Source organism: Scyliorhinus canicula, chromosome 10 (genome assembly GCF_902713615.1).
Source record: "Scyliorhinus canicula chromosome 10, sScyCan1.1, whole genome shotgun sequence".
Lineage (NCBI taxonomy): Eukaryota > Metazoa > Chordata > Chondrichthyes > Carcharhiniformes > Scyliorhinidae > Scyliorhinus > Scyliorhinus canicula.
The window spans coordinates 63,580,157-63,598,579 of NC_052155.1; the positions used below are offsets into that span (position 1 = coordinate 63,580,157).

At 47.5% G+C, this 18,423-nt stretch overlaps 1 protein-coding gene across 4 annotated transcripts in view; it reads left to right on the plus strand.

The window, feature by feature from the left end:
• Positions 1–6,091: 6,091 nt before the first annotated feature.
• Positions 6,092–18,423, plus strand: part of tmem64 (transmembrane protein 64) — a 76,564-nt gene continuing 64,232 nt past the window's right edge. For all 4 annotated transcript variants that reach the window (XM_038809078.1, XM_038809079.1, XM_038809080.1 and 1 more), the window contains exon 1: positions 6,092–7,491. In XM_038809078.1, coding sequence (XP_038665006.1) covers positions 6,802–7,491 — 690 coding nt within the window. In that variant the 5' untranslated portion in view covers positions 6,092–6,801. The remainder of the gene's footprint in view (positions 7,492–18,423) is intronic.

Sequence of the window (18,423 nt, forward strand, 5' to 3'; positions counted from 1 at the left end):
CATCGAGTCTGCACCGATCCTCTGAAAGAGCATGTTACCTAGGCCCACTCCTCTGCCTCATGCCCATAACCCCACCAGCCTTTGGATACTAAGAAAGAAACAATATAGCATAGCCAATCCAATTAATCTACACATATTTGGACTGTGGGAGGAAATCAGAACAACCGGAAAAAACCCGGGCAGACACGGAGACAAAGTGCAAACTCCACATAGACAGTCACCTAAGGCTAGAATCAAACCCAGGTCCCTGGCGCTGTGAGGAAGCAGTGCTAACCACTATGCCACCATGCCACCTCCAGGGATTCACCTATGAATAATTACAGAGATTCAAACAAAATAGAAATTCAGAAGGATGGTGAATGATCAGAGAGAGAGCAGTTTTTGAAGATATTAGCGTACCAAAGTAATTCTCAGTGTTGTGACGGATCGGAGAGTAATTCTGAGGGTGGTGGGGAATCAGGGACAGTAATTCTTTAGGGGTGGGATTCAGAGAGTGAATCTGAGTGAGTAATCTTCAGGGTGATGGGACATCAGTGAGAGTAATTCTTGTGGTTGGGGGTAGGCTGGATCAGAGAGCAATTCCTTGGGAAACAGCGGTGGGGAAAATCAGAGAGCAAACTTCCAGAGATAAACAGGAACCATTTCTATTTACTGGGACACTCGAGAAATTTCCCAGTATCTAATCCAGTCTACCTTTGTCAGCATATAGGAAAAAAAAAGCAGATAAAACTTGGGAAATGACTGGTGCTGGTCCTAACTGGAGTTCCATTTTCAGGTCTCCAGGACCAATAAATAGAAAATAGGAACAGAAGGAGGCCATTTGGCCCCTCGAGGCCGTTCCGCCATTTCTTATGATCATGGCTGATCATCCAACTCAATAGCCTAATATCGACCAGTACCAGTCATTTCCCAAGTTTTACAGGTTTTTTTTCTGCAGGAGGAGTTGCTCATCATGGCTCCACAATGCCATATTTTAACGGGATAAAGAGAGTATACAACAACTACAGAAGGACAAACTATGTAATAGCAAACTGCAGCGTGGTGAATGTATTCACCTAATGCATGTATGATACTGTAACCTATGACCTATGACCTGGAAGTGGTGATACGAGCTGCTTCCAGGTATTGTACTGTAACCCCGGTGGATCCGCCTCTGGCTCTGCCCTCACCGGGGCCATATATAGACTGGCCGCCTATGGGCGGCATTCATCTGTCCAACCAACTCTGGCTAGGCAATTTCTTAATTAATAAAGCCTAATGTTCACTCGCTCTCTCTGCCTCTCGGTGAATGAAGGTATATCAATTTATTAATCATAGACGGCACTATGGAAGTTGCTCCAAAGTCAGACAGGCTCGAACTCGACGCCCGCACGTCCGAAGCCAAGGAAATATTCGAACATTGGCTTTGATGCTTCAAGGCCTATCTCGACTCCTCCACGCTCGGGTGAGCCATCGAATCTCAGTAATGATCGAGAACGCGGCCACGTACGAGGCGGGGGTCGCAACCCTCAAGGCAAACCTTGTGAAGCCTGTAAATTACGTGTTCACCAGACACCTCCTCACTGCTCGCCGTCAACGCGCCCGAGAATCGCTGGATGAGTATCTGGAAACCCTGACTCTACTTTGCGAGGAACTGCAGCTATCGAGATGTGACGGCGGTGGAACACATGACCTCACAGATCCGGGACACCTACGTGGTGGGGTTCCGCTCGAACTACATCAGGCAGCACCTGCTGGAAAACGGCACCACTGACCTGCGGGACACTGTAAAGCTAGCTACCTCGCTAAATGTGGTCTACCAGAACCTCAGTGCGTGCCCTGCGGGCCTGGTGAACCCCGGGCCAACACCCCCGGCACCGTTGCCCAGCCCGCTCAGCGACGTGCAGCATCTGTGGGATAAAGGGGCACTTCGCTAGAGTCTGTCTGGGCCGACCTAAGGCTCAGAAATCGAAAACGCACCAGGCCCGACCCATGGACACGCAGCCCCACAGACCCCGCAATGCGGCTGCGTGCCTGCCCAGAACGCCCCGTCAGATGCTTCATCAGCATTGTGCGACTCGTGGGGGCCACCATCTTGGTCGCCTGCCCCAATACCGACCGACACGTGTGACTCATGGGAGCCGCCATCTTGGCCGCCGGCTCCGGCACCGACCAACACGTGCGATTGATAGGGGCGGCCATCTTGGTCGCCATCTTCGCCCCAACACGACACGTGCGACTCATGGGGGCTACCATCTTGTGATTCCACCAACCACACAGGCTACCTGCAGCTGGGCGCAGTCACTCTCGACCAGTCGCAGCTGAAACAGCTGAAGAACTCCATGATGGTCGTCCGGGTCAACGAGCACGAGACCCCCTATCTTTTCAAATCCGGGAGCATGGAGAGCTTTGTCCACACCGACACGGTAAGGCGCTGCTCCCTCCACACCTACCCAGCTTCCCAAACAATCTCCCCTGCCTCCGGGTCCCATTCGGTTCAGATCCGGGTGTACTGTATCGCCAATCTTGCGATGCAGGGTGCAGACTACGCTTGTTTTCAGCTCGACGTTCTCCCCCACCTCTGCACCCCCCGTACTGCTCGGATTGGAATTTCAATGTAATCACCGAAGCCTGACCTTACGGTTCGGCGGACCTTTACCCCCACCTCACTGTGTGCAGCCCCACGACCCTCAAGGTCTCCCCTTCACTCTTTCCGAACCTCACTCCTGACTGTAAGCCCATCGCCACCAGGAGCAGGCAGTACAGTTCGCTAGACATGACGTTTATCAAGTCGGAGGTCCAGCGACAGTTGAGTGAAGGGATCATCGAGGCCAGCAACAGCCCCTGGAGAGCGCAAGTGGTGGCCGTCCGGACCGGGGAAAAGAATCGGATGGTTGTGGACTACAGCCAGACAATTAACTGGTTTACGCAACTGGATGCGTAACCCCTCCCACGCATATCGGAGATGGTCTACCAGATCGCGCACTACCGTGTGTTCTCAACAGTTGATCTGAAGTCGGCCTACCACCAGCTTCCAATCCACCCAGAAGAGCGCCACTACACTGCCTTTGAAGCAGCCAGCCGACACTTCCACTTCCTCAGAGTCCCCTTCAGTATCACTAACGGGGTCTCTGTCTTTCAGAGAACGATGGACCGAATGGTGGACCAGTACGGTTTGTGGGCTACATAACCGTACTTGGACAATGTGACCATCTGCGGCCATGATCAGCAGGACCATGACGCCAACCTCCAGAGGTTCCTCCAGGCCGCCCAATCCCTCAATCGCTCAGACAACAAAGAAAAGTGCGTCTTCCGTACCACCCGACTAGCCATCCTCGGCTACGTCGTGGAGAACGGAGTCCTAGGGCCCGACCCCGACCGTATGCGCCCCCTCACAGAACTCCCCCCCTCCCCTCAGCCTCAAGGCCCTAAAACGATGCCTGGGGCTGTTCTCCTACTACACCCAGTGGGGCCCCAACTATGCAGACAAAGCCCGCCCACTTATTCAAACCACCACTTTTCCCCTGACAGATGAGGCCCGCTCGGCCTTCAGTCGCATCAAGGCCGACATCACCAAGGTCGCAATACATGCGGTATACGAGTCCATTCCCTTTCAGGTAGAGAGCGATGCGTCATACATCGCACTGGCTGCCACGCTCAACCAGGCGGGCAGGCCAGTAGCATTCTTCTCTCAGACCCTCCACGCTTCCTCAATTCGACACCCCTCAGTCGAGAAGGAAGCACAAGCAATAGTGGAAACCGTGCGGCACTGGAGCCACTACCTAGCCGGTAGGAGGTTCACCCTTGTCATCGACCAGCGGTCGGTCGCTTTCATGTTTGACAACGCACAACGGGGCAAAATAAAAAATGACAAAATCTTGAGGTGGAGGATCGAACTCTCCACCTACAATTACGATATCAAGTACCGTCCTGGGAAGCTCAACGATGCCCTGTCCCGCGGCACATGCGCCAGCGCGCAAGATGACCAACTTCAGGCTATCCACAATGACCTCTGTCACCTGGGGGTCACCCGGCTTACCTACTTCATTAAGGCCCGCAATCATCCCTTCTCCACCGAAGGGGTCAAGGCAATGACCAGGGTCTGCCAAGTCTGCACGGAGTGCAAAGTGCACTTCTACCGGCCAGACAAGGCCCGCCTGGTAAAGGCCTCCTGGCCCTTTGAGCGCCTAAGCATTGACTTCAAAAGGCCCCTCCCCTCCACCAACCGTAATATATACTTCCTCACCATCATCGATGAGTACTCCCGCTTCCCCTTCACCATCCCCTGCCCCGACATGACCTCGGCCACCGTAATAAAGGCACTGCACAGTATCGTCGCACTGTTTGGTTTCCCTGCCTACGTCCACAGTGACTGGGGCACATTGTTCATGAGCGATGAGCTACTTCAGTACCTACTCAGCAAAGGCATCACCTCGAGCAGGACGACGAGCTATAACCCGCAGGGAAACGGGCAGGTGGAGAGGGAGAATGCGACGGTATGGAAGGCCGTTCTTCTGGCCCTCAGGTCTAGAGGTCTCCCAATCCCTCGCTGGTAGGAGGTCCTCCCCGACGCCCTCCACTCCATCAGATCACTCCTCTGCATAGCCACGAACGAGACCCCTCATGATCGTTTGTTTATCTTCCCTAGGAAGTCCATCCTGGCTGACAACTCCGGGACCAGTCCTTCTCCGGAGGCACATGAGGAGCCATAAGACCAACCCCCTGGTCGAGAGGGTCCAGCTGCTCCACGCCAACCCCCAGTACGCCTACATCGCGCACCAGGATGGACGGCAAGGTACAGTCTCCCTACAGGACCTGGCACCAGCTGGTTCCCCTGCCAATACGCCCCTTACCCACTGCCTGCCGCCACCCCCAGGGCCCCGTACGCTCCCCTGGGTCTCCTGTAGTGTCCCGTGCCAACACTGCCGCCACCCATCACCCTCCTGCCTACCTCCACACCCCAACCACGGCCGACTGAGGCTCAAGCTCCAGATACAACACCCCTGGAGTCACCACCTGCAACAACCGTGCCCACCACACTGCCAGAGCTGAGGAGGTTGAAGAGAACGATTCGGCCTCCAGATAGACTGAATATGTAATGACCCCATGTCACCCCTGCTGGACTTGATTTTTTTTAACAGGGGGTGAATGTATTCACCTAATGCATGTATGATACTGTAACCTATGACCTGGAAGTGGTGATACGAGCTGATTCCAGTTACTGTACTGTAACCCGGTGGCCTCTGCCCCTGGCTCCGCCCTCACCGGGGCCATGTATAGACCGGCCGTCTGTGGGCGGCATTCATCTGTACAACCGACTCTGGCTGGGCCATGATTAATAAAGCTTAATGTTCACTCGCTAGTCTGCTTCTCGGTGAATTGAAGGTATATATATCATGCAGCAAAGTGCAACGATCAATCCAACCCTCCGCTCCGCCACAGTGCTTCCAAACTGAGTCAACAATTCCAGAGGAAACTGGCATTGGAACACCTCGCATGTTGGCTGCTCTGCTGGTGACACTCCTATACATTTTTGATTTGCATTTGCAGATTGTATATTTTAAATCCCAGTTAAACCAGTAATCTATTTGATGCTGCTATGAATGATCCAAAATTTCAAACGGAATCATTTATAGCAGCAAAACACAGTGAATGCTGGAAATCTGAAATAAAAACAGAACATGCTGGAGATACTTAGCAGGTCTGGCAGCACCTTTGGTGAGAATTAAGGTTTCATGTCATTGACCTTGCATAAGACCCTCTTGAAAGGTCAATGACCTGAAAGGTTAACTGCTTCTGCCAGATCAGCTGAGTATTTCTAGCATTTTCTGTTCTTACTCCACGTCATTTAGTTTTGGCATCATTGGTTAATTTGCTCTGTCGCCCTTGCAGGCCCCAACGGCAGGAGTAATTTACAATGCAAAACGCCGTGTAAATAATAATGTGTGAGGAAGGTTTGTTTGTTTAAGAGTCCCAGGGAAGAGTCTGATTGTTTTTGGAGTGGCTGCAGACCACGACACTCTGCCTTTTCAAACTGTGCGCCGCTCGGTGACGTGCAGCAGTTTAGCAGCATTGTGGGTGAGAGCGGCCCTGGGGCGGGGGGGGCTGGAGTTGGCTGCAGGGAAAAGCGGATGGAGGCGGCGGGCAGCGCGAGGCCGACTCGCTGCGGCTCGCGCTCTGTGCGGCAGCCCAGGGGGAGCGGGCGCGTGTCCTCCCGGGGCTCTCTTGTTAGGCCGCGGCCGGAGTGGAGAGACTGACTGACAGCTGCTAGGCGGAAGGCAGGCAGGGTGTGTGTGTGCTCGTTTCGCTCCCTTCCACATCCCCCAGGAAAGATGAGACAGGACGTGGCAGCGGGAATCCTCATCCTTCTCCCGCTCGCCTGCTGCTTCCGCTGCACTGTCGCAGACACCGGGATCATCTGAGGAGGAGGAGGAGGAGGAGGAGGAGGGAGAGTGGGGAGGAGAGAAGGGAGAAAGAAACATCACTATTTTTTTTCCCTGTTTTTTGCAACCACTCGACCTGCGGGAACATCCCAGCCGCACCCCCTTCCCTTCTCTCCTCCCCTTCGCGTGGAGCTTGCTGTAATAGACGCACTTTTTGACTAACACTTTAACCCTCACTCCGCCCAGACTGATGCAGAGTTTCGACTAAAAAGTGAGCGGACCCATTCATCGGGGGAGAAATCGGATTTTATTGTTCATTCCCCCTCTCCACAAATTCTTGAAGGAATCATAACATTATTTCCACTTTAAAAAAAATATATACACCGCACCGATTGGTTTGCCAGGTCCTGAGAGGCTGGATTTCTCCTCTAGACTGAACATGTGGAACTCTGGCTTCGGCTCTCTGCAGATACTGAGCAAAGTGTTAAAGAAGTTGGGCAAAGGTCACCTGACGCTGAGCCGGGGCTTGCAGCGACCCTGCCCCGACTCGCTGCTGCTGGCCCAGGGCGACGCGGTAGACGTGGAGCGGGTCCAGGTGAAGCCCGAGCTGAGCCTGCAGGAGCCGGGGATGGAGAGCCAGCTGCCCATCCTGGGGGACCCCAAGGCGACCTACTGCCTGAACGGCTGCTGCTTCAAGAGCTTCCTGCTGGTGTGCCTGCTCACCGTGCTCTGCTTCTCCTCGCTGGCGCTGGTGCGGCGGTACCTGAAGGAGCTGCTGCTGTGGGTGGAGAGCCTGGACAGCCTGGTCGGGGCACTGCTCTTTGTCGTGGGTTTCATCGCCGTCTCTTTCCCCTGCAGCTGGGGTTACATCGTGCTGAACGTGGCCGCCGGCTACCTGTACGGCTTCGTGCTGGGCTTGGGGCTGGTGGTGGTCGGGGTGCTGATCGGGACCTTCATCGCTCACCTGCTCTGCAGGAGGCTGCTGGCGGCGTGGGTCATCGCCAAGGTCCGGGGCAACGAGCAGCTCAGCGCCGTGGTCAGAGTGGTGGAAGGAGGCAGCGGGCTGAAGGTGGTGGCCTTGGCCAGACTCACCCCCATTCCTTTCGGGCTGCAGAATGCGGTGTTTTCGGTGAGTATCAGTGTTAAAACTGATATGAGGGTCACAATGGCATATTTCTTTGACCTGCAACAAACATCCTTATTATAACTACAAACAATGAAGAAACTGCGCCAAGTTTACTCTTTTTAACAACTTGTCGCTCAGAGGTAACCCACTCAAAACCTGGCACACTAAACATTTACCCTCTCGGACAGCACAGCCAACATGTCTCGCCGTCTAATTTGGGTTTTTGATCGTGAGTGACAATTTTGTAAAATTCGCTTAGTTCAATGAATGGCTATTTTGCAGGATATAATTTTTAGGGAAGAAGCTTAAATGAATTAGAGTGTTCCAAGTTCCATTTTGACTGTTGATTATAGTGCTTCTCAAATAATTCCCGTTTTTTTTCTAAAATTCTTTGATTTCCAAGGAAACAACTGGGTGGCATGGGGGTATGTTATGTTTAATTCCCATGGGGATTTATTGCTGGTTCCTCTAGTCTGGGGATCATTGCTATTGCTTGGGGAATGGGTGCAGCAGTATATTTATCATGATGCAGCTCAAAATGGAAGTTCAATTAAGAGTTCTGAAACACCAATACTTCAGACACTAGTTTTCATTAGCCCATGGCCCTTCCTTTTCTCTTGGTGAAATCAAACATGACTACCCAGAATTAATTATTTTTCACCACTTGTTAGTATAATGATAAACTACTTTTAGAAGGGGAAAAACTTGTATTCATTTAGGACACTTTCTCATTTGTCCTGTTTGTTTAGTGTAGCTTGTAAATGTTACTGTCCTTTGAACAAAGAAAATTACAGCACAGGAACAGACCCTTCGGCCCTCCCAGCCTGCGCCGATCCAGATCCTTTATCTAAACCTGTCTCCTATTTTCCAAGGTCTACTTCCCTCTGTTGCCGCCCGTTGGACAACAACCTGAGGATTGCAGCCAGCTCGAGGATTTGACGGTTGTTGAGAGGGTGGAGAGGAGATTTACTGGACTGGTTCCTTGGATGAGGGAATTAGCTTTAGGGTTGGGTTGGAGAAGCTGGGACTGTTCTCCTTGGAGCGAGGGAAATTGAGGGGAGCTTTGTTGGGGGTGTACAAGATTATGACCAGTTTAGGTAAGGTAAGCAAAGATGAACTATCCCCATTAGCTGATGATGCAAGTACTAGAGGTTGCTGATTTACAGTTTTGGGCAAGAGATGCATACGAGGAAGACTTTTTTCACAGTTTGGTAATGACCTGGGATTGTGCTATGGTGGAAGTGGGGATGATCAATGATTTCAAAAGGAGGGTGGCACAGTGGTTAGCATTGTTGCCTCACGGCGCTGAGGTCCCAGGATCAATCCTGGCTCTGGGACACTGTCCGTGTGGAGATTGCACGTTCTCCCCGTGTTTGTGTGGGTTTTGCCTCTACAACCCAAGATGTGTAGGGTAGGTGGATTGGTCAAGCTAAATTGCCCCTTAATTGGAAAAAATGAATTGGGTACTCTAAATTTATTTTTTTAAAAAGATTTCAAAAGGAAATTGGATTGGCATTTGTTAGAAAACATGTCAGCAGGTTTTTGGGAATAGACGGGTGGACAGGGATCTGGCATGGAGTCGGGCTGAATGGCCTCCTCTTGTATTGTCATAACTCTTATGACCTGCCTGGTAAAACATCACAAATAAATAACGCACATCGTTTGTCAAATATCAGCTCAGTGCTAAACTCTGGGATCACTTCTAAGAGGCAGTCTTACACTCTTGTGTTATATTTCCATTCTTTGTGTTCTGCTTCCAGTGCAATATAATTGTAATAAATGCATAAAATGTTGGAAATATTCCAGGGCAGGCAGCGTCCATGGAGAGAGTGAGTAACATTTTCAGTTTAATCTTTCGTCATTAGGTCATTGACCTGTGAGGTTAACTCTGTCTCTCCCCACAGATGCTGTCAGACCTTCTGAATGTTTACAAATTCTTTATATTTCTGATTTCCAGCTTTTGCAGTACATTTGTAGTCTGTGCAAAGTCACATTTAACAGGGTTCTAACCAGTGCAAAATTTTCACCTTCGTTTTTAATGTTAGGAAAGAGTCGATGTGAAAAAGTAACTAATAATTCTGCTATTGGTGAGAACTTTTTATTTGTGTAGCCGTCTGGGTAGCAACTGATGAGGTAGTTGGCAATATAATTTGGATCTGTCCACATGGGTATCCTCTGAAAGCCGATCCTGAATGTAATGCTAATGGCACGCATATGGCACTCAGTTGTGGTCACACTTTCCAAGAGAAAATTAAAAATTCCACACCTGTAATCTTAAATTGAACACCTTGTGGGATGCCAGTCAGTACGGAATGTGGACATCAATCCCTGTTTGGCCTATCTTGTGCTCCATAAGGCAAAGAAGCAGAATTAAGCTATTTGGCCCATCGAGTCTGCCAATGTTCTTTGATTTTAGAGTGAACAACATGCAAAATGTTTTATGTAATTTTCTGTATTTTTCTAATTTTATATAATCATGGCTGATATTTTTCTCATCCCCATTCTCATGACTTCTCCCCATCACCCCTGATCCCCTTATTAATCAAGAACCTATCTATCTCTGTCTTAACAACACTCACCAAGTGACTTGGCCTCTAAGCCTTCTGCATTAGAGTTTCATAGGTTCACTACCCTCTGGCTGAAGAAATTCATCCCCATTTCTGTTTAAAGGATCGTCCCTTCAGTTTGAGGCTGTGTCCTGTTTCTCCTACTAGTGGAAACAGCCTCTCCTCATTCACTCTATCTCTGCCTCTGTGTTTGTAAGTTTCAATGAGATCCCACCTCCCTCATCCTTCTAAACTCCATCGAGTCCAGACCCAGAACCCAAAATTGATCCTCAAATGACAAGTCCTTTATTCCGGGAATCATTCTTGTGAAGCTTCTCTGGGCCCTTTCCAAGGCTAGCACATCCTTGGATACGGGGCACAAAACTGCTCACAATATTCCAAATGGGATCTGACCTGAGCCTTTAATAGTACATCCCTGCTTTTCTATTCTAGCCCGCTCAGCATGACTGCTAACAGTGAATTTGCTTTCCTAATGCCAACTTCACCTGTATGGGCAACACGGTAGCACAGTGGGTAGCATTGTTGCTTCACAGCTCCAGGGTCCCAGATTTGATTTCCCCTTGAGTCACTGTCTGTATGTTCTCCGTGTCTGCGTGGGTTTCCTTCAGGTCCTCTGGTTTCCTCACATAAATCCCGAAAGACTTGCTGTTGGGCAAATTGGCCATCCTGAATTCTCCCTCTGTACCGCAACTGGCGCCTGAATGTGACGACTAGGGGCTTTTCATCGTGACTTCATTGCAGTGCTAATCTAAGCCTACTTGAGACAATAAAGATTATTATTATGTTAACCTTAAGAGAATCCTGAGCTAGGACTCCAAAGTCCGATTGTGGTTTTGATTCCTGAAGCCTTTCTTCATTTAGAAAATAGTATGTGCCTCTATTCGTTCGACCAAAGTGCATAACCTCACACCTTTCCACATTATATTTCATCTGCCACTTATTTGCCCATTCTCCTAGCCTATCCAGATCCTTCTGCAGCCTCCCTACTTCCTTAACATAACCTGTCTCTCTACATATCTTTGTATCATCTGCAAACGTGGCAACCATGCCCTCAGTTTCTTCTTCCAGGTCATTAATGTATATCATGAATAGTTGTGGCCTCAAGACCCCTGCGGAACACCACTAGTCACTGGCTGCCATCCTGAAAAATACTTCTTTGTCCCCCATTCTCTGCCTTCTGCCAGTCAGCCAATCTTCTATCCATACCAGTACCTTGCCCCAAACACCATATGCTCTTATCTTATTTAGCAGCCTCCTGTACCCTTGTCAAAAGCCTCCTGGTAATCCAAATGGGTCACGTCTACTGGTTCTCCTTTGTCTAACTTCCTTTTTACTCCTCAAGGAATTCGAACAGATTTGTCCGGCATAACCTCCCCTTGACAAATTCGTACTGAATCGGTCTATTTCACTATTCACTTCTAAGTACTCTGTAATCTCACCCTTTATAGATTCTCAAATCATAGCAACAACTGAAGTCAGGCTAACAAGCCTATAATTTCCTGTCTCCTGCCTTCTTCCCTTCTTAAACAGGAGTGTTGCATTAGCCTTTTTCCAATCCTCTGGGACCCTCCCTGCCTCCGGTGATTCCTGAAAGATCATCACTAATGCTGCCACAATCTCCTCGGCTAAAGAACTCTGGGGTGTAGTCCATCCGGTCTGGGTGATTTATCCACCTTCAGACCTTCCAGCTCCCCAGCACCTCCTTAATGATGGCTGCTACATTCACCTCTGCCCCCGACACTCCTGGTATACCACACGTAACTTCCACTGTGAAGACTGATTCAAAGTACCTATTCAGTTTCTCTGCCATTTCCTTGTTCCCTATTTCTACTTCTCCAGTGGTCTAATGTCCATTCTTGGCCCTCTCTTACCTTTTTATATATTGAAACAACTCTTGCAATATTTTATATTACTAGCTAGCTTGCACTCATATTCATCTTCTCCCACCCTGATTGCTTTTTTAGTTGTCCTCCGCTTGCTTTTAAAGGCTTCCGAATCCTCTGGGTTCTTACTAATCCTCGCCACTTTGTATGCTTTTTCTTTTGCTTTTATGTTGTCCCAGAATTCCCTTGTCCGCCATGGTTGCCTTGTCCTCCTCCTTGGGATGAATTTCTGTTGTGCCTCCCGAATAGAATACCCCCCCCCCCCCCCAAAAAAAAAGAAACTCCTGCCATTGCTGCTACTGTCTTTCCCTGCTCAGCTTCCCTTTCCAATCAACTCTAGCCAGATCCTCCCTCATACATTTGTAGTTGCCTTTATTCAATTGTAAAATCGTTACACCTGGTTTTAGCTTCTCCCTCTCTAACTGCAGGGGGTGAATTCTATTATATTGTGGTCATTGCACCTTGAGGGTTCCTTCACCTTAAATTCCCGAATCAAGTTTGTCTCATTACACATCACCAAATCCAGAATTGCTTGTTCCCTAGAGGGCTCTACCACAAGCTGCTCCAAAAAACCATCCTGTAGACACCCAGAAATCCTTTTCTTGGGATCCGCTACCAACCTGATTTTCCAATTTCACCTGCATATTGAAGTCCCCTGTGATTATTGTAATATTGCCTTCTTGTATGCCTTTTCTATCTTATTTATTTTCTGCCCCACATCCTGACTACTGCTAGGGGGCCTGTACATAATTCCCATCAAGTTCTCTTTTCCTTTGCGATTCCTCAACTCTACCCGCATAAATTCTATGCCTTTTGAACCTGTATCACTTCTTGCTAAAGTTAATTTCTTTCTTACTAGCAATGCAATTCCACCCCCTCTGCCCATCTGCCTGCCTTTTCGATAGGACACATATCCCTGGATATTTGGATCCCAGCCCTGATCCCCTTGCAGCCACGTCTCGGTGATAACCCCAACATTGTACCCGCCAATTTCAATGTGCGCAACAAGCTCATTTGCCTTGTTTTGTATACTGCACGCATTTAGGTACAACATCCTCAGTTCTGCGTTGACTGTCCCCCATTTCAGAGTTATCCCTTTTTTTGCTGTGCCTGAAGTTAGATTGCTGCCGCTTTCTATACACCCTGTTTTGTTATGTGTTTAAAGCCCTAGTTATGTGGTTCGCCAGGACTCTGGTCCCAGCTTTTTTTAGATGAAAATTATCCCAATGAAACAGCTCCCTTCTTCCCCAGTACTGGTGCCAATGCCCCATGAATTCAAACCCATTTCTCCCACAGCAACCTTTTAATGTACACATTTACTGCTTTAATCTTATTGAACCTCTTCCAATGAGCGTATGGCTCAGGTAATAAGACATAGATTTTTATCTTTTTGGTTCTGCTTTTTAATTTAGCCCCTAGCTTCTCTTATTTCATCAACAGAGCCTCTATTCTTGTTCTGCCTGTGTTGGTACCTACGTGGACCATGCCAATTAGATCTTTGCCCTTCCCAAGTTCCTCTGCAGATGAGATATCCTGAACCCGAGCACCGGGCAGGCTCACATTGGAACTGATGGGAAAATGAAGGGAATACTGTCTCTGTTCTTGGACACAAAAGAAAAGAGGCTACTTTCCCAAAACCAAAGTGGAATTTCAAGGAAATTAGAAAGTTAGTTGGAGATAAAGGATGCAATGGGCAGACTGAGAATTAAAAATAAACTACCTGATTTAAATTTACTGCACACAGGTACTTAAGGGACCTGATAATGAGATTAGTCTGGATGCTTTAGAAATTAGAATTTGAACAGCTTTTGCAGGTTGATAAAGTATGATATCAATTTATAAAGGGAGTATATCGCAAACCCTGCAGGCGATGGGCCACACTGATCCTGTCTGGGGTAGTTATAAACCTTTGGCATGTTGAAGGAGATTAATAAAATACCTGGAGAGATATTAGCAAAAGAATTCCAGTGTGTGCAATAAGGAAAAAAAATCTCAAGCTGCTACGTTCCATCAACTTTCCTGTATATCTCAGAAACCTGGATCTGGGGAAGAGGAAAAGGCCTTTGAAATATGGATGTGAAGATTTATGCTAAAATTCCACATGTAGATCATAAGACCAGTGAAGTGGTACTTAAAATAACAAGGACAAAAAGAACTGTGAAAAGTGACCTCAAAAGGAAAATGTCAGTACTTTTGTCATTTGATCAGAGCTGAAAAGCTACAGAGCTCTCTTTTCGAGGGCAAAGTGGAGGACAGCAGAAAGTGGTTACAAGTGAGCTACAGTGGATGTGTAAGGATGGCTCAATACAGATGAGCATGACGGGAGAAACCATGATAGCAGATCTCCTGTAGGAGTCGATACAAGCAACAAAAGCAGACACATGTGGGCTAAGAGGAAGGCAGCATGTCTTTGAGATGGAGTTTATTTTTTATTTTAATTTTATTTTTTAAATAAATTTAGATTACACAATCCTTTTTTTTTTTCAAATTAAGGGGCAATTTAGCGTGGCTAATCCATCTACCCTGCACATCTTTTTGGGTTGTGGGGCTGAGACCCATGCAGACACTGGGTGATCAATGCCATGAGGCAGTAGTTCTATCCACTGAGCCATCATGCTGCCCAGTTTGAGATTAATTTTGTTTTGGCCTCTGAGATAAAAGACCTGGAGAGTTTTTAAAAAGATACTCATTGAATTTTTGCTTTAATCTCTGGGGCAGGGGGCTTTGCTGTTGGCATACAAAAATGAGGAAATGGTTTCAATTGTACGTAGACTTAGAATCATAGAATTCCTGTGGTGCAGTAGGAGGCCATTCAGCCCATCAAGTCTGCACCATCCTGAAAGAGGGCCCTATTTCGGTCCAATCCCTGCCCTATTCCTGTTAGCCCACCTAACCTGCACATCTTTGGACTATGCGAGTCATAGAACAGAACCATAGAATTTGCAGTGCAGAAGGAGGCCATTCAGCCCATCGAATCTGTACTGGCTCTTGGAAAGAGCATCCTACTTAAGCTGACACCTCCACCTATCCCAGTAACACCGGCTAACCTTTTTTGGACACTAAGGACAATTTAGCATGGCCAATCCACCTAACCTGCACATCTTTGGACTGTGGGAGGAAACCGGAGCACCCGGAGGAAACCCATACAGACATTGGGAGAACGTGCAGACTCCGCACAGATAGTAACCCAGCTGGGAATCGAATCTGGGACCCTGGAGCTGTGAAGCAACTGTGCTTCCCGTGCTGCCGTCAACCTGAGCACCCGGAGGAAAACCATGCGCGCACACAGCGAGAATGTGCAAACTTCACACATAGTCACCCAAGGCTGGAATTGAACCTGGGTCCCTGGTGCTGTGAGGCAGGCTGACCACTATGCTGCCCTTGGCTAAACCTTATCTGGAGTACTGTGTTCAGATTAGGTATTAGACCTTAAAGGCATAATGGCCTTGGATGGGGGTACATTGCAGAGTCATTAGAAAAATCCAAGTCTTAATGGATTAAAGCCCGACAATGTTTTGCAGAAACTTAATTTGTGGTACTTTGGGGTGAGCAGTTTGAAGAGTGAACTAATCAAGATGTTTGGAATGATAGTGACCCAACCGAGAAATAGTTGTATCTGGTAGGAGAATCCAGATCGTGGAGGCGATATTCTTTAAATTTAGAGCTTTTCATACACAGTATCATGGAAATCTAGATCTCTTTCTTGTAAAAGGCCAGATGCTGAAGTTTTCTTTTAGACAAGATCCAGGGAGCAATGGTCCGTAAATAGAGTTGAGGTACAGGTCAGCTAATGGGAGACCAAGCTCCCAAGTGCTGAATATCCTAATATGGGAGAGAATGGAGCAACCTTACAAGTCTCAGTGTGAGCTTTGTTCTCTCCACAGATGCTGCCAGACGTGCTGAGATTGTCCAGCATATTCTGTTTTTGTTTTAGGTTCCAGCATCTGCTATAATTAGCTTTTTCCTATTATGGGCAGAGTGGATAGTCAGATGCTCTTTCGTAGGGTCGGAGAGTCAAGTATTCGGGGACATAGTTTAAAGTGCACGGGAAAAGTTTAGAATAGTTATGCAAGGCAAGTTTTTTACACAAGGTGGTAAATATATGGAACGGGTTGCCTGGGAAATGGTCGGAGCAGGTACGATAGTGGCATTTAAGGGCTTTGAGACAAATATATGAATAGGGTGGAAATGGAAGGGTATAGACTCCGCAAGTGCATACGGTTTTAGTTTGGGCAGGTACCATGATCGGCACAGGCCTGGAGGGCCGAAGGACTTGTTCTTGTGCAGTTTTGGTCTTTGGGTACTTGATGGCTTGATGGACATTTTTGACTGTACTATTGTTGGTACTCTTATTTTACCTTCTGATAAGAATCAGTAGTGCGGTTGGTGGGAGGTGTCAAAAATACAACTTTATCGTTAGTTACTCACTGGCATACACTTGAATAAGAACTGAATAAACACACAGAAACAAAATATCAAACAATACATAAAAAAAGTCAAGCACATGTCAGAAGCATTTAAGCATACAAGAAATCACTTTAAACACAAACAAAAAGATAGATGATTCAAGAATTTAGGAACAAAGAACTTCGACCACGCGGTTCTATTTTTAAGGGAATTCCTATCTCTTGCTTAACCCCTCATTTATGTTCATTGGCTTCTAATTTTCAGCTGAGACCTCCTTGTTTGTTCAAATGAATGTCTGTAACTTAGAGGATAACTTGTTAATCAAATATCAGACGTTACTTAAGATTGACTGGTGCCTTTCAAAACTAGCTTAGCGTCTGCGGTGCACCTGCCATGTTGCACAGAACAATGAACAATACAGCACATGAACAGGCCTTTTGGCCCTCCAAGCTTGCGCCAATCATGTGTGTAACCTTCTATACCCCATCTATTCATGTCCCAATCCAGGTAAGTCTTAAAGGTCGCTATCGTATCTGCCTCAACCACCTTACTTGGCAGTGCTTTCCAGGCCACCACCGCCCTCTGTGTTTATAAAATAAATGTCCCCCGCGTATCTCCACTGGACATATCTCCTCCTCTTTCTCCCCCCCCCCCCCCCCCCACACACACACACACACACACACACACACACCTTGAACTTGTGCCGCCCTGTAATTGTCATTTCCAATGAAGGCAGGTATGCCATATGCTTTCTTTACCACTATTTCCACCTGTGCTGCCACATTCTATGGATATTCTAGCTTGGCAAAGACCTGGCTAAAATTAATTAGTTGATTAGACGGAGAACAATCTATTCTCCATTCCGAATACAATGGTTAATTCGTTATATGGGAAATGACTGGGTTCCCACAGTCAAGACACTTTTAGTATGTTTGCCTATTAGCTATATGCATTCAACTGGACTCTATCAACTATACAGGAAATTAGTTCAAACCTCAGAACCATAGTGAGAACCATCAGATAGAGCCAACAGTTATAATGTGGTTCAGACAGAGGAAGCTAAGGGTAGTTATTCATGGACCTCCTTCAGATTGGATGATGGTTCCTGGAAAGTTTCAGTGATCAGTGCTACCGTGCTGCCTCTTTGTGTTTCATATAAATGATTTGGGAGTGGGGAGAGAAGCAAGTGGAAATTTGTTGCCATGAAGTGAGTGTGGGCGAGTGCTGTAAACATCTGGGGATGAAATGCTGAATACTAAGGTACCTTGGGGGTGGCTTAGGCTGACAAGGCAGACGTAATTTAATGGAAACAAATGTTTGAGACTGTCAGATGATTAGGATGTAGAACAATATGTGGAGAGGGATTTGAGCAGTGGTGGCAAGCCTGTACAAAATATTGGTGTAGTATGCAACTGCAATAAAGAAGCCAAATATGAATTTTGAGGTTTTTAGTGTGAACAGTGTAATGCAAATCTCCAAAAACAACCGGAATATATCATTGTACAGGTTGAGCATCTCTTTGGAGTCCAGTGTGTATCGGATTTCGGGAATTTTTCAGATTTCGGAATTTAATTTGCGGTGCACGTTGAGAATTGCTTGTATGCTGCGCGCATTGGGAACTGCGCATCGTCTAGGAACCTACCCAGAGCCTTGTGGGACTTCCCACTCATGACATCATAGCGGCGCTCTAAACAAAGTGTGTATTTTTGAATTTTTCGGATCCGGGATGCTCAACTTGTACTACAGTGGGGGTACTCTGGCCATGGAGAAAACAAGCTGTAAGCACCTGAACCAGGAATTTTTTTGATTCATGCATGGGAGATGGACATTGTTCAGGCCAAAACGGGATGGGCATTAAAAAAAATAAATAATGGAAAACCGTTTGTGAACTGCTGCAGTCTGTATGGTGAAGGGTTCCCATTGTGCTGTTAGGAAAGGAGTTCTGTGATTTTGTTGACCCAGAAATAGTACAGGAATGGCACTACATTTCCCGTCTAGAATGGCGTGTGTCTTGGAGGTAATCTTTCTGGTGATGGTCAGTGTTTCCTTTAAGCTTCAGGACTGTGGGAAAAGTCCAT